Consider the following 14,037-nt stretch of genomic DNA (forward strand, 5'->3'; position numbering starts at 1 on the left):
ATATTGCAAGATCAGTGCCCTTCCATTGCGGTGATTTTTGCCCAGACCCTCACTCACTTCGTCATGTGTAGTCCCCCTCCACACCACCTCATGTGTAGTCCTCCTCCTCCTCACCACTTCATCATTTGCAGTCCCCCTTCCCTCCCCTCCCTCCATCATTTGCAGTACCCCTCCTCAGCACTTCATCATGTGCTGTCCCCCCTTCCCTCTTCATCATTTGCAGTCCCCCCTCCATCACTTTTTAGAACTTGCAGTCTTCCTCCACCTCCCCCCCTCACCCATTTAATTCATGTTATAAAGAAAAAAAAAAAGCATTTTTCATATCTGCCTCAGACTATCCAATGCAGGTGCATTTCTGCCTCTAACATCCTCATACATGTCAGTATGTGATGACATCATCGCGTATGTGCTGTCACCTGACCGTAAGTCCACAGAAGGCAGAGGGAGCTGCATAGCCGTCAAGGTTAGATGGACATGAAACTCCAAGAAAGCTCACAGGCCCCAGCCCTAACTTGCGTGCTGCAGCACTTTATTATACGATGGGGCCTGGTGAGTAGAAGCAAAAGATGGGTTGGCCAAGCCACCCTCTGAACTGCTAATCATATACAGCAGTAAGGGCAGTAATGCCCTGATCACAGCCCTGCTTTTGGGTCATTGTCTTGATGGAAGGTGAACCTCCATTCTAGTCTCAAATCACTGACAGACCAACAGGTTTTGCTCAAGAATATCCCTATATTTCGCCCCATCCATTTGCCCCTCGACTCAGACCATTTTCTCATAATGCTGCCACCACCACGTTTCACTGTGGGGACGATGCATTTGGGGTGATGAGCTGTGTTGGTTTGGAGCCATAGCGTTTACCTTGGTGGCCAAAAAGTTCAACTTTGGTCTCCTCTGACTACAGCACCTTCCTCCATACATTTGGGGAGTCTATGGGAAAACTTAAATTGAGCCTTACAATTTGTGTGTGTAAGTAAAGGTTTTTTCCTGTCCACGCTTCCATAAAGGCCACCACTATGGAGTGCAGGTCTTATTGCGGTCATATGGACGGCTATTCCAGTCTGTTTGGGACCTCTGCAGCTCCTTTAGGGTTACCTTTGGTCTCTGTGCTGCCTCTCTGATTAATGCCCTCCTTGCCTGGGCTGAGAGTTTTGGTGGGAGACTCTCTCTTGGCAGGTTTGTACCACCATGTTCTTTACATTTGATGGTGCTCCGGGGTATGATCAGAGATTGGGATATTATTTTATTATAACCCAATCCTGACTTGTGCTTCTCAACAACTTTGTCCCTGACTTGTTTGGAGATCTCCTTGGTCTTCTTGAAAGAGTATGGCTAGCGGTGCCTCTTGCTTAAAGGTGTTGCAGTCTCCGTGGCCTTTCAGAAAAGGTAATGTGTATATACTGACAAACATGTGACCCTTACACTGCACACGGTGGACGTCCTCTCACTAAGAATGTAACTTACAAAGGTAATTGCTTGCACCTGAAATTTTTAGGAACTTCATAGCAAAAGGAGCAAATACAGTGGGGCAAAAAAGTATTTAGTCAGTCAGCAATAGTGCAAGTTCCACCACTTAAAAAGATGAGAGGCGTCTGTAATTTACATCATAGGTAGACCTCAACTATGGGAGACAAACTGAGAAAAAAAAAATCCAGAAAATCACATTCTCTGTTTTTGTTTCATTTTATTTGCATATTATGGTGGAAAATAAGTATTTGGTCAGAAACAAAATTTCATCTCAATACTTTGTGATATAACCTTTGTTGGCAATGACAGAGGTCAAACGTTTTCTGTAAGTCTTCACAAGGTTGCCACACACTGTTGTTGGTATGTTGGCCCTTTCCTCCATGCAGATCTCCTCTAGAGCAGTGATGTTTTTGGCTTTTCGCTTGGCAACACGGACTTTCAACTCCCTCCAAAGGTTTTCTATAGGGTTGAGATCTGGAGACTGGCTAGGCCACTCCAGGACCTTGAAATGCTTCTTACGAAGCCACTCCTTCGTTGCCCTGGCGGTGTGCTTTGGATCATTGTCATGTTGAAAGACCCAGCCACGTTTCATCTTCAATGCCCTTGCTGATGGAAGGAGGTTTGCACTCAAAATCTCACGATACATGGCCCCATTCATTCTTTCATGTACCCGGATGAGTCGTCCTGGCCCCTTTGCAGAGAAACAGCCCCAAAGCATGATGTTTCCACCACCATGCTTTACAGTAGGTATGGTGTTTGATGGATGCAACTCAGTATTCTTTTTCCTCCAAACACGACAAGTTGTGTTTCTACCAAACAGTTCCAGTTTGGTTTCATCAGACCATAGGACATTCTCCCAAAACTCCTCTGGATCATCCAAATGCTCTCTAGCAAACTTCAGACGGGCCCGGACATGTACAGGCTTAAGCAGTGTGACACGTCTGGCACTGCAGGATCTGAGTCCATGGTGGCGTAGTGTGTTACTTATGGTAGGCCTTGTTACATTGGTTCCAGCTCTCTGCAGTTCATTCACTAGGTCCCCCCGCGTGGTTCTGGGATTTTTGCTCACCGTTCTTGTGATCATTCTGACCCCACGGGGTGGGATTTTGCGTGGAGCACCAGATCGAGGGAGATTATCAGTGGTCTTGTATGTCTTCCATTTTCTAATTATTGCTCCCACAGTTGATTTCTTCAAGCTGGTTGGCTATTGCAGATTCAGTCTTCCCAGCCTGGTGCAGGGCTACAATTTTGTTTCTGGTGTCCTTTGACAGCTCTTTGGTCTTCACCATAGTGGAGTTTGGAGTCAGACTGTTTGAGGGTGTGCACAGGTGTCTTTTTATACTGATAACAAGTTTAAACAGGTGCCATTACTACAGGTAATGAGTGGAGGAAAGAGGAGACTCTTAAAGAAGTTACAGGTCTGTGAGAGCCAGAAATCTTGATTGCTTGTTTCTGACCAAATACTTATTTTCCACCATAATATGCAAATAAAATGAAAAAAAAAACAGACAATGTGATTTTCTGGATTTTTTTTTCTCAGTTTGTCTCCCATAGTTGAGGTCTACCTATGACGTAAATTACAGACGCCTCTCATCAATACAGATAGTTTCCATCTTTCCTTTCACTTGTATTTAATACACAGTAACTTAATAAGTCTTAATGTTTTTTTCTATTTCTTATAAAAAAAAAAAAAAAAAACTTTATTCCTCTTTTGTTATCTATCTTTTCTCATTTTTTAAATACATTGGTAACATTGGTGACATGTTTTTCATATATCTATTTATTATTCTGTCTGCGCTGTGTTCTATTTCATAGGCAGTTACCACAAGCGGTCTTTTCGAATCCTGGGTACCTAGGGAGTGACGTCAGGTCTCCAGCAGCACCCTCGGTTTCCAAGAAATGACGTAGTACTTCTGTTCACGCAATCACACACCAAGCCGGAACCACCCCTAAACACGTGATCACATCATGGGCAAGCGGCATTCCCACGTCTACGGTAATCACTGTGCGGCACTATCTGATACATATCAGTGGTATAATATGAACCGGAAACGTTAGTCCCAAAAGTGCAGCACGCAAACGGAAGTGAGTGATTGTGCTAGCAGCACCGTCACCACGATGCAATCTCATTTGCACATGGAGCTCCTTAAATCTCAACCTTAAATAATTCATCTGGCCAGCACCCAACCACCCCTGGACGAAGCATTTCATGGCGAAACACGCATCGAGTGTGGTGTGTCCCCAGCTGCTATAAGGTATTGTACCTCTCACTCTGTACTCTCTGATTATGTAAATACTATTTGCCCCTTTCGTATACTTGCTTTTTTTTGCACATTTCTGGCAACTGCATTGGTTTATTACCTTTCATTTGGCAATTTTGCTTTTTTTTACTATACTACAATACTGATGCATAGTAGTCAGTTCAGGGTTTAGATATTTATGTATTATTGCACAGTTTGCATTATATGGTTTCCACCATTCATTATCATTCTCTTGATATTTATATGTGTGAGGGTTTTACAAAAATACAATTTTTGTACTAGGTTTGAGTACTTTGTATTTATTACATGGGTGGACCCACTCCTCCTTGTATACCTGTGGTGCCTTCCTTTTTTAATTATTGTTTTACATGTTGTTTATTAATATGTTTGAATAAACTTTGCATGTTTTCATCATTCACATCATTGGCCTCCTTGTAAAGCCTTCATTTGGTGTTCTCTCCCAATAAATTTATGTCTATATTTTTCTCACTTCAACAACAGACTATTTAGTGCTGATGCATCACACACAAATTAGATTACAAAAATATTTAAACAGGTTGTAATGTAAGAAAATAGGTAAAATGCCAAATAGGAGTATCTTTGCAAGCCACTGAAAAATAGTCTTAAAGGGGTTGTCCACTAGTTGGGACAACCCCTCCTGAACCCATTTTCCCCAGTAAAAAAATAAACCACATCTAGACTCACCTCTGATGCCATTTCAGCGGTGTTGGCACCTGCTCGCCCAGGGATTGCTTGACATTGTCATGTCTTGCAATCCCTGCAGCCAATCAGCGCTAGCTTCACTCTTCTTTTCTGCAGCCATAATTGACAGCCAGAGGAAGTGAGAGCTGTCTGCTCTCTCAGACCTCTGGATGTCTTGATTTGTCTGAAGGAGAGGATAGTGAAGCCAGCGCTGATTGGCTGCAGGGGTTGCCTGACAATGTCAAATAAGCCCCGGTGAAGCCAGTGAATGGCCTGACACCAGAGGTGAATATAGCGGTTACTATTTTGCTGGGGGAAAACCGGGATTCAGAAGGGGTTGTCTGAGTAGTTGACACCACCTTTTAATATTTGGTCATAATTTTATGCTACTGAAAAAATTGTTTAAAAAGGTTGTCAGAGTTCAGAACAAAAGTCTGTAGTCACCCTATGTGACTGCATGTAAAGGATTTGGGTACTATCATGTGACAACTAGTCTAATATGGTTTCTCTCAATTCATTTCTATTAACTGCGTGTTTTCGTGTTATTAAATCGCTTTAGTTAGGCGGCATGAAAATAAGCACGTTTGTAATTGATTTGCTTTTTTCTTTCTGCTGTCATTCTCCTGCAATGACCGCTTTTATCTTAAATAGTGTACAGCTGGTTTCCATGGAGATTGGCCATCATAGCCTGGCCAAGAGTGCACTGTAGTTACATTACAGGAAATGTGTCAACTCCTAACATACCGGCCAGTTCTCTCCAACCCATTGATTTCTACACAGCAGTTAGCTACTCACATGTTAAGTCACATGATCCCTGTGGCCAGTCAGCACTGGCTTCACTCTCTTCTCCTTTGACAAATCAAGAGATCCAAAGGAAGGGAGCGCTGATGCTGTACTCTCAGATCCTCCAAATGTCAATTTATTCCGTATAAGAGAGAATCCACCTCTGATTGGCCACATGGATCACGAGACTGTCACTTGAGGCCCAGCATTGGCGCTGGAGGTTAGTAAAAGGTTCATTTTACTAGGTAGAAACACAGGGAGCCATTTCTCTATACAGCTTCCAGTCTCCTGGTTTACTCTTTTGGTGGTGGGCATCAAATGACTGCTCCAGATAATCAGTGTCCAATCATGTCCTGTCCAAGCAGGGTTAAAAAGCTAGGAGATTGTTTCTTAAGGCACAGAAGGAACATAACCACTGCAGCCAATCAGTGGCCAAGGATTGACTGCAACAGTCACTCAATGTGCCCCGCCGGAAGGGGTTAGGGAATTTCAGAAGTAATAGGGAAGAGCAGCAGGGGTCCACTAAGTGAAACACTTTCTGTTTTCTTTTTAAATGTTAGGACCTTAATTAAGGAGTTCACTTTTAAACTAATGAACAAAACTTTTTTCGCAGAGGTCTATCATGCCTATAGAGAAATCCAATTGTGAACAACTATCCCACATTTAAGTGCAATCTAAAAAAAAACCTGTCCAGTGATGTATTTTATAAAGGCCTTAAAAGGGATTTAGGTGATTTTTGTCAAAACACAACGAAGGGCTATAGCGTCCATGGTTTGCCACTCGTACTCAAGTCTGGTTCACTGGAACGGCGCTAAGCTGTAAAAGCCGACACTACCAAGGGGACAGAATGATGCTGTTCTGGGGAAAAGTAAACTTCAGCAGTCATTGGTCAGGCAAAGTAGAATAATTGAGTTGCTGTAAAGTCCTCAATTTTCTGTTTACTTTTTTTTTTTTTTACAGAAAATTAGAAACTTTTCATTAAAGTTAATGACTTCTTAAAAAATAAAAATATATATTTAGAAGACACAATCAGTTTTTATTGCTAGCGGTCAATGATCTGTGAGTGTGCAGTCTAAAGGCTGCTCATTTAACAAGACCCTGGCAGAGGTGCCCATATGCATTAGATTTTGGGGGTATTTTTCTTTCCCGTCATACAGCATTACAGGATTTTACACTGAGTTTTTTTTCCCAATAACTCCCATTTCATCAGCCATAATGTGCATTTGAAAGATGGATATGGGATAACAATGTATAATCCTGGAACACCTCCTTTAAAACAAGAAAAAGTGAAAAGAGACAAGAACCCAGCTTTTTCGAGATTGGACATCACTTATCAATACTGCTAAAATCTTTTAGAAAACTTGTTATCTCTACACGCGTTACTGCTTCATTAAAGAGGACCTGTCACCAGGACAAAAGTAACCCAGTTTAAAAATTTCATTCCTGGGTATTTTTTATTTTTACATTTTTAAAATTTGTAATACCGTTCCAGGAATATGACCCTTATGATCTTTACCAAGGGGGCGGTGCTTCATTTTATTATGCAAAACAACCTAAAGACCCTTCATGAGACTCGTGAGTCATGCCCTAATGTAGAGACCCTAAATAGTAGCCACTGCCACTTTTGACCTGGTGTTGGGTCCTCTTTAATATCTTGTATTCTCCCACTATTCCTCGAAAAAACGTAAGAATAAAATTGACGACTGGGTTGTTACAATTCCCCATGTCCCTACAAAATCTGACATTGACAGCACCAATTGGAACAATGTGAGGACTTTACATGGACAACCCCCCCAACTGGTAACACCTATTTGTCAATTTATTCATATACTGCTCAAAAAAATAAAGGGATCACTAAACAATACAATGTTCCCTTTATTTTTTTGAGCAGCATACATTTCTAGGAGAAAGGACACAAAGGAGCAGCACAAAGCAGCCTTCACAACAAAAATGCTCCAGAATTCTAATGTTAGAGGAATAAAAGTACAGGGAGATTCACTCACTGCTTTACCTGGAAGATTGCTGTAACTTCTAAAAGGGACGGTCAACTCACTGAAATTTGGTCTGTACATACTTTGATTCATGAGAATGCAATGAACCTCAACAAGAAACATCCTTGTGCCGAGTGGTCTTGCTGACTTGACGCCCCGTTGGTCCTCTCCACTACGAGGTAGACTTTCTACACAAAATAATGAAGAAGTGACTAGGCACTCTTAATCATGATTTGGTATCATGATTAAGAGTGCCTAGTCACTTGAAACGCGTAGATCGCATGCCTTGTAATTCATGCTGGCTTTTAAACCTCATTTCTATTGAGTGAATAAAGAATATTTTTCACTACATCGTGGAGCTGGACAATTTCATTATTTTGGATTGTGCGCTTTGACACAGCGGTCTCGTGCTCCGATGATGGAATGCCAAGTCTGGTGAGCTGGATTTATATCCAGACTTTCTGCACGCCTTTCTACATGTCGGTAGCATGTGCGGTGCTTGCCTTTTACGCCTGTCGAATTCCTTGTTCATTTGTTGACCATGTACAGATACAGTTTGGAGGAGCTCGCTTTCATTGTGAAGACTTATTAGAACAAGGAGTCCTTAAAAACGTGACAAAGTGTTTCTAAAGAATTTTGGAGGTCGAAATCCACTGTCCAAGCCATGTATTGAAGACTTCTGTGAGTAATGAAGTGACTGACCACCAAGATTGCCTGACGAAACACTGCCAGATATTTGTCTTTGAGGACATTTGAAGAGTTGGGTGCACATAAACAATCCGTGAACATTACAGGCACTAAGAAAACGCACAGCCGAAAATTCAGGCTATGACCCCAGACATTCTGCAGAATACACCCAACACTATGGCGTGCATGGACATTTTCAACACCTGCTTTAAAACATCAGTTTGTAATGAACCAAGGTATGCACAGTCCTAAATTCTGTAGGATACATGGTCTCTTTTAGAAGTTACAGCAAATGTTCTGGGTAAAGTAGTGAGTGAATCACCCTGTATTTACTAGTACTGATGTTAGTAATACGCTTAAGATATGTTAGACGTTCAGGAGCCAAGATCACCGAGCTGTAACAGTGGTTTTACTCCACCTAAAGAGTCAGATCACAAACGTTACCACTGTGATGCTCTTTTAGTTTTATGTATCCACTTTTACCTTAGCTTAAATTTATAGTTAAAAAGGCTTATTTCCGGAATAATTGAAAAAGTTTCCTCTAGGCTCTGCAGTCTCCTCTTGAATGGCGCAGAGATGAACATCAGGCTCAATCTCCGCTCCATCCATTGTCTATGGGAGTGGGGAATAAAGCAGAGTATAGCCTCCTCTAGTTCCAGCGGCCCTAAGACATTGAATGGAGGAGTGGGGGTGGAGCAGATGCATCTCTGTTCCATTCAAGTCAGGGAATTTGTGGTCCAAGTTTCAGGATCTGTCAGACATAAGGTAGCTATAAAAATTCAACACAATATCATTACATCCTGGCAATCCTATAGGTTACAGTCGCCATCAAAACCTATAACATAAACATCTTGTGACAGAGAATCACAGACTCATGCATTCTTTTTTTTTCCCCCATGAGGCAGTAACTCATCTAGACAAACTGAGCAAGTAAAGAACACATCTATAGGAACTGTGACTTGATTTTCCCTTTAAGGAAACCATTTTTTCAATATGATTTCCACTAGAAGCTCAGATACACTTCTACAGCTTTCACTATGCAGGAACTTGTCCTGAGCGACAAACCTGAAAGTGCGGAAAAAAAACCTTTTGACACAGACACAAAACATAGGATGAATATTTGGAAACTTGTATTTATGGTAAGGAAACAAAAAGGGGGGGGGGGGGGAACATTTAACAGCAGCCCCCCAATCTCACCCGCCGGTTATTAAAAAGTGCATACATCCAATACACTGATCCCATGTAGGAGAGCACTTTGCAGTGTAACACATTCCTTTAGCCTCATGTCTGCCAAATCCCCATCGATGATGCTTTATGCTAGGTTTGTGGCATTTGCTGGCCGGACAGGGTTAAGAATCCCAGAAAAACATCTACATACTAAACGTGTCCTCGTCCATGTAAGCTTATTGTGCAAATACCAGACCAAAAAGGAAATGCTCCGACAAACACGGTGGAGGAAACAAAACACATCTGATGTTGTACCTCCGGCGCATTACACGCCACAAGAACATTTATGAAGAATTTTAAAAAAAAACCTTTTTTTTCACCCTTTTTGACCTTTTGCAAAAAAAAAAAAGTATTTGTATGAAAATATAAATTAAAAAAAAGCTCAATACGACACTAGACGTACTGCAAAAACCTCCACGCTGCCAGAAGGAAGAACGACGCATTGCACAGCAATAGCTCGCACTCACCCCCACCGGGAGCCAGGGGGTCTGGGAACTCGGAGGGGACTGTAACAGTAACACAAAGTTAAGGCAGAGTCTTCCGTATAGGATTACGAGAGGGGTTACGCCAGACTGTGGATCTCGCTGGCGGTAAAAGTCATACATGGATTTGAGCCTTTGTTCAGCAGGTCCATTTGTTCTGGCATTTCTGTATCAAGTCCCTTGTATGTACAGATATGGGCGAGAATCCATTTTCTTGAAAGACATTATTGTTTAATGTATAGTGATATGATGGGGTTAAAAAAAAAGTGTTCTCCCATCTCAGACATTCAAGTCATTAATGTCTGATAGTTGATAGACCCCTCGTGTATCTTGGGGGAGGGGTCTCGTTGCCTCCGAGAGCGTAGAGGTGGTCTGAACACATAGCTCTCCATTTGTAGGGGTGTCCAAAATTTGCCCATGCTTGAGGAATATGAATACACCTTTAAGGCCTGCAGGTAAATTTAGAGGGGTTTTCTTATTTTCTTAAACTGGGTAAAATGTCAAAGTGCTTGTAAAAGCAATCACAGTTCATGTTTGTGCCGGAGCCACACTCCGATGCGCTCCTGAAGAAACAGCATGAGAAAATCGCCTTTAGGCTGGTTTCACACTTGCGTTTTTTAGCGCTGCACCTGGTGCGCTATCGTGCGCATGCGCATTGCTCCCCTATCTTTAACATGGTGGGCGCATGGTATAGCGCTTGTACGCATTCATGTGCGTTTTTGTGCGCTGCGTTTTTTCCAGGTGTGCACCAGACGCAACATGTTGCATTTTTCTGTGAGCCCAACTGCTGCCAAAAAACGCATGCGCACGTTAGCGCACGGAATGCACAAAAAAACAACATTACAGTCTATGGGATCGCACGCGTGCGCTAGGACATGCGCACGCATGCGTTTTTAGAGTTAACATGGCGACAAACTGGTTAAATCGCATGCGCAAAGAAAGCAAACGCATGCAAAACGCTTAATGCGTTTTTTGCATGCGTTCGGAATGCGCATGAGGCGCAGCGCAAAAAAAACGCTAGTGTGAAAGTAGCCTTAAAAAGGTTTTTGCTATGTAATCTGAGAGCAACATGATGTAGGGGCAGAGACCTTGATTCCAGGGAATGTATCACTCGCTAAAATGAGTCTTATCAGCAGATTGGATCACTACAGGACTCGGTGTCTTGCGCCTCCTGGTCCAACCATGCCCCAGTCATAGATTAAACACAAAAGCAGCCTATCAGTGGTGTGGGCCGGGTTATACAGAGCTCAGCATTCTGAGCACTGTTAGATCTGCAGTAGAGAAAACTGATTGTATCACAATTTCTGCACCCACCATCGCTGAAATTGGGGTCTCTGTCCCAAGATTATGCTTCTGTCAAATTACACGGTAAAAAAACCTGCTGACAGATTCCCTTTAATGTATTTAGCCCACACTTGAATAACAGAATTAAAGGCAATTAACATGTGCATGAGAACATTTGGATTGTGGCCCCAAAGTCAAATCTGTAACAGGGCCCCATTTTTAAGTACTATTGCATTACTTTGAGTAGCAAGGGTTTCATGCCCCCTAAAGTACCAGGGTCCATGTGCAAATACATCCTCTACTTGCAAGTCATTTAATGAAGACGTGTAGAGCCATGGAGCCTCGGAAATTTCCAAACTAGATGGTAAAGTCACATGGCTTTGATCTTACTGCCATTATCTAATGCAGACTGGTTATTCAGTAGTGTAGGCACGAGCTGAGATGCCATCTTGAAATGTAATAATGCATAGAAAATAATATATTGGAATGGAAAGAAGGTAATGCCCAGTGTCCCTGCATTGCTGATACAATGGTGGACGCATCTGGGATTAGTTTTCACATCCTCATACGTAGCACTGCATCTTGATACAGATCAGAGCAGAAGGCATTAAGTAATAAAAGCATGCCCTCACCATACTGTGATGTGCAACGCCAGCAACGGGCATGAAGTTAGAGTTAAATCGGAAAATACTAAAATAAAAAAACAAAAAAGCAAACAAAAGAAAAAGAAAAATTATGGGACAAGCAGTCAGGTTACAAAATTGCCAATGACCAGTTATTGACCTTGATTTCTATAAATAACAGCAGGTATCTGCAGGTGTGACATTGGCAGGACCTGTGCCGGGTACAAGTGGGCAGTATCTTGTAGTGTGCAGTCAGAGCCCAGAACCCGCTGCGTAATGTTCTGACTGCTAATAACACAGTCTTGTATCACCTCGATCTCTGAATGCTGACAACACAGCAGAGGTATCAGCTCAAAGTTTCATGTGCCAAGAAGCCAGACCTGGTTTACGCCTGTAAACCTTAGTTCAGTGGAGGCATAATTGTGCAAAAAAAGAAAAAACTAGATGGCCATCATACGGGCAAGCCAAAACGGTGCTTCTTTTTCTTAACAGATTTGGAATTTGTTAGCCTACGGAGGTCCTCGTCGCAATCAGACTCTTCCATTTCATCATCTGCTGAAATGAGAATCTAGTGAAGAAAAAAAAATATAAATTCTATTATTTCTTGTATTAGAGTTCTTTCCATTAACTCATACACATTTCAACAGCAGTAAAAAATATATACACACACTATAATTAATATATATATATATATATATATATATATATATATATATATATATATATACACACACACATATACACTCACTGGCCACTTTATTAGGTACACCATGCTAGTAACGGGTTGGACCCCCTTTTGCCTTCAGAACTGCCTCAATTCTTCGTGGCAGAGATTCAACAAGGTGCTGGAAGCATTCCTCAGAGATTTTGGACCATATTGACATGATGGCATCATACAGTTGGCGCAGATTTGTCGGCTGCACATCCCTGATGCGAATCTCCCGTTCCACCACATCCCAAAGATGCTCTATTGGATTGAGATCTGGTGACTGAGGAGGCCATTTGAGTACAGTGAACTCATTGTCATGTTCAAGAAACCAATCTGAGATGATTCGAGCTTTATGACATGGCGCATTATCCTGCTGAAAGTAGCCATCAGATGCCTGTTCTTAGCTGAGAGGAGTGGTACCCAGTGTGGTCTTCTGCTGCTGTAGCCCATCTGCCTCAAAGTTCGACGCACTGTGCGTTCAGAGATGCTCTTCTGCCTACCTTGGTTGTAACGGGTGGCAATTTGAGTCACTGTTGCCTTTCTATCAGCTCGAACCAGTATGCCCATTCTCCTCTGACCTCTGGCATCAACAAGGCATTTCCGGCCACAGAACTGCCGCTCACTGGATTTTTTTTCTTTTTCGGACCATTCTCTGTAAACCCTAGAGATGGTTGTGCGTGAAAATCCCAGTAGATCAGCAGTTTCTGAAATACTCAGACCAGCCCTTCTGGCACCAACAATCATGCCACGTTCAAAGGCACTCAAATCACCTTTCTTCCCCATACTGATGCTCGGTTTGAACTGCAGGAGATTGTCTTGACCATGTCTACATGCCTAAATGCACTGAGTTGCCGCCATGTGATTGGCTGATTAGAAATTAAGTCTTAACACACAGTTGGACAGGTGTACCTAATAAAGTGGCCAGTGAGTGTGTATATATATATATATATATATATATATATATATATATATACACAGTCATGGCCAAAAGTATTGACACCCCTGCAATTCTGTCAGATAATATTCAGTTTCTTCCTGAAAATGATTGCAAACACAAATTCTTTGGTATTATCTTCATTTAATTTGTCTTAAATGAAAAAACACAAAAGAGAATGAAGCAAAAAGCAAAACATTGATCATTTCACACAAAACTCCAAAAATGGGCCGGACAAAAGTATTGGCACCCTCAGCCTAATACTTGGTTGCACAACCTTTAGGAAAAATAACTGCGACCAACTGCTTCCGGTAACCATCAATGAGTTTCTTACAATGCTCTGCTGGAATTTTAGACCATTCTTCTTTAGCAAACTACTCCAGGTCCCTGATATTTGAAGGGTGCCTTCTCCAAACTGCCATTTTTAGATCTCTCCACAGGTGTTCTATGGGATTCAGGTCTGGACTCATTGCTGGCTACCTTAGAAGTCTCCAGTGCTTTCTCTCAAACCATTTTCTAGTGCTTTTTGAAGTGTGTTTTGGGTTATTGTCCTGCTGGAAGACCTATGACCTCTGAGGTAGACCCAGCTTTCTCACACTGGGCCCTATATTATGCTGCAAAATTTGTTGGTAGTCTTCTGACTTCATAATGCCAAGCACACAGTCAAGCAGTCCAGTGCCAGAGGCAGCAAAGCAACCCCAAAACATCAGGGAACCTCCGCCATGTTTGACTGTAGGGACCGTGTACTTTTCTTTGAATGCCTCTTTTTTCTCCTGTAAACTCTATGTTGATGCCTTTGCCCTAAAAGCTCTACTTTTGTCTCATCTGACCAGAGAACATTCTTCCAAAATGTTTTAGGCTTTTTCAGGTAAGTTTTGGCAAACTCC

General features: G+C 42.1%; 1 protein-coding gene across 1 annotated transcript in view; it reads right to left on the bottom strand.

Annotated features, from left to right (window-relative positions):
* The window catches only part of LOC141088324 (musculoskeletal embryonic nuclear protein 1-like), a 123,061-nt gene that overhangs the window by 55,874 nt on the left and 53,150 nt on the right, over positions 1–14,037 (bottom strand). Inside the window, exon 8 of the mRNA XM_073574373.1 lies at positions 11,965–12,075. Within this exon, the coding sequence (XP_073430474.1) occupies positions 11,965–12,075 (111 nt within the window). The remainder of the gene's footprint in view (positions 1–11,964; positions 12,076–14,037) is intronic.

The sequence above is a fragment of the Dendrobates tinctorius genome, unplaced genomic scaffold (assembly GCF_039654945.1).
Source record: "Dendrobates tinctorius isolate UK_male_01 unplaced genomic scaffold, ASM3965494v1 ptg000038l, whole genome shotgun sequence".
NCBI classification, from domain to species: domain Eukaryota; kingdom Metazoa; phylum Chordata; class Amphibia; order Anura; family Dendrobatidae; genus Dendrobates; species Dendrobates tinctorius.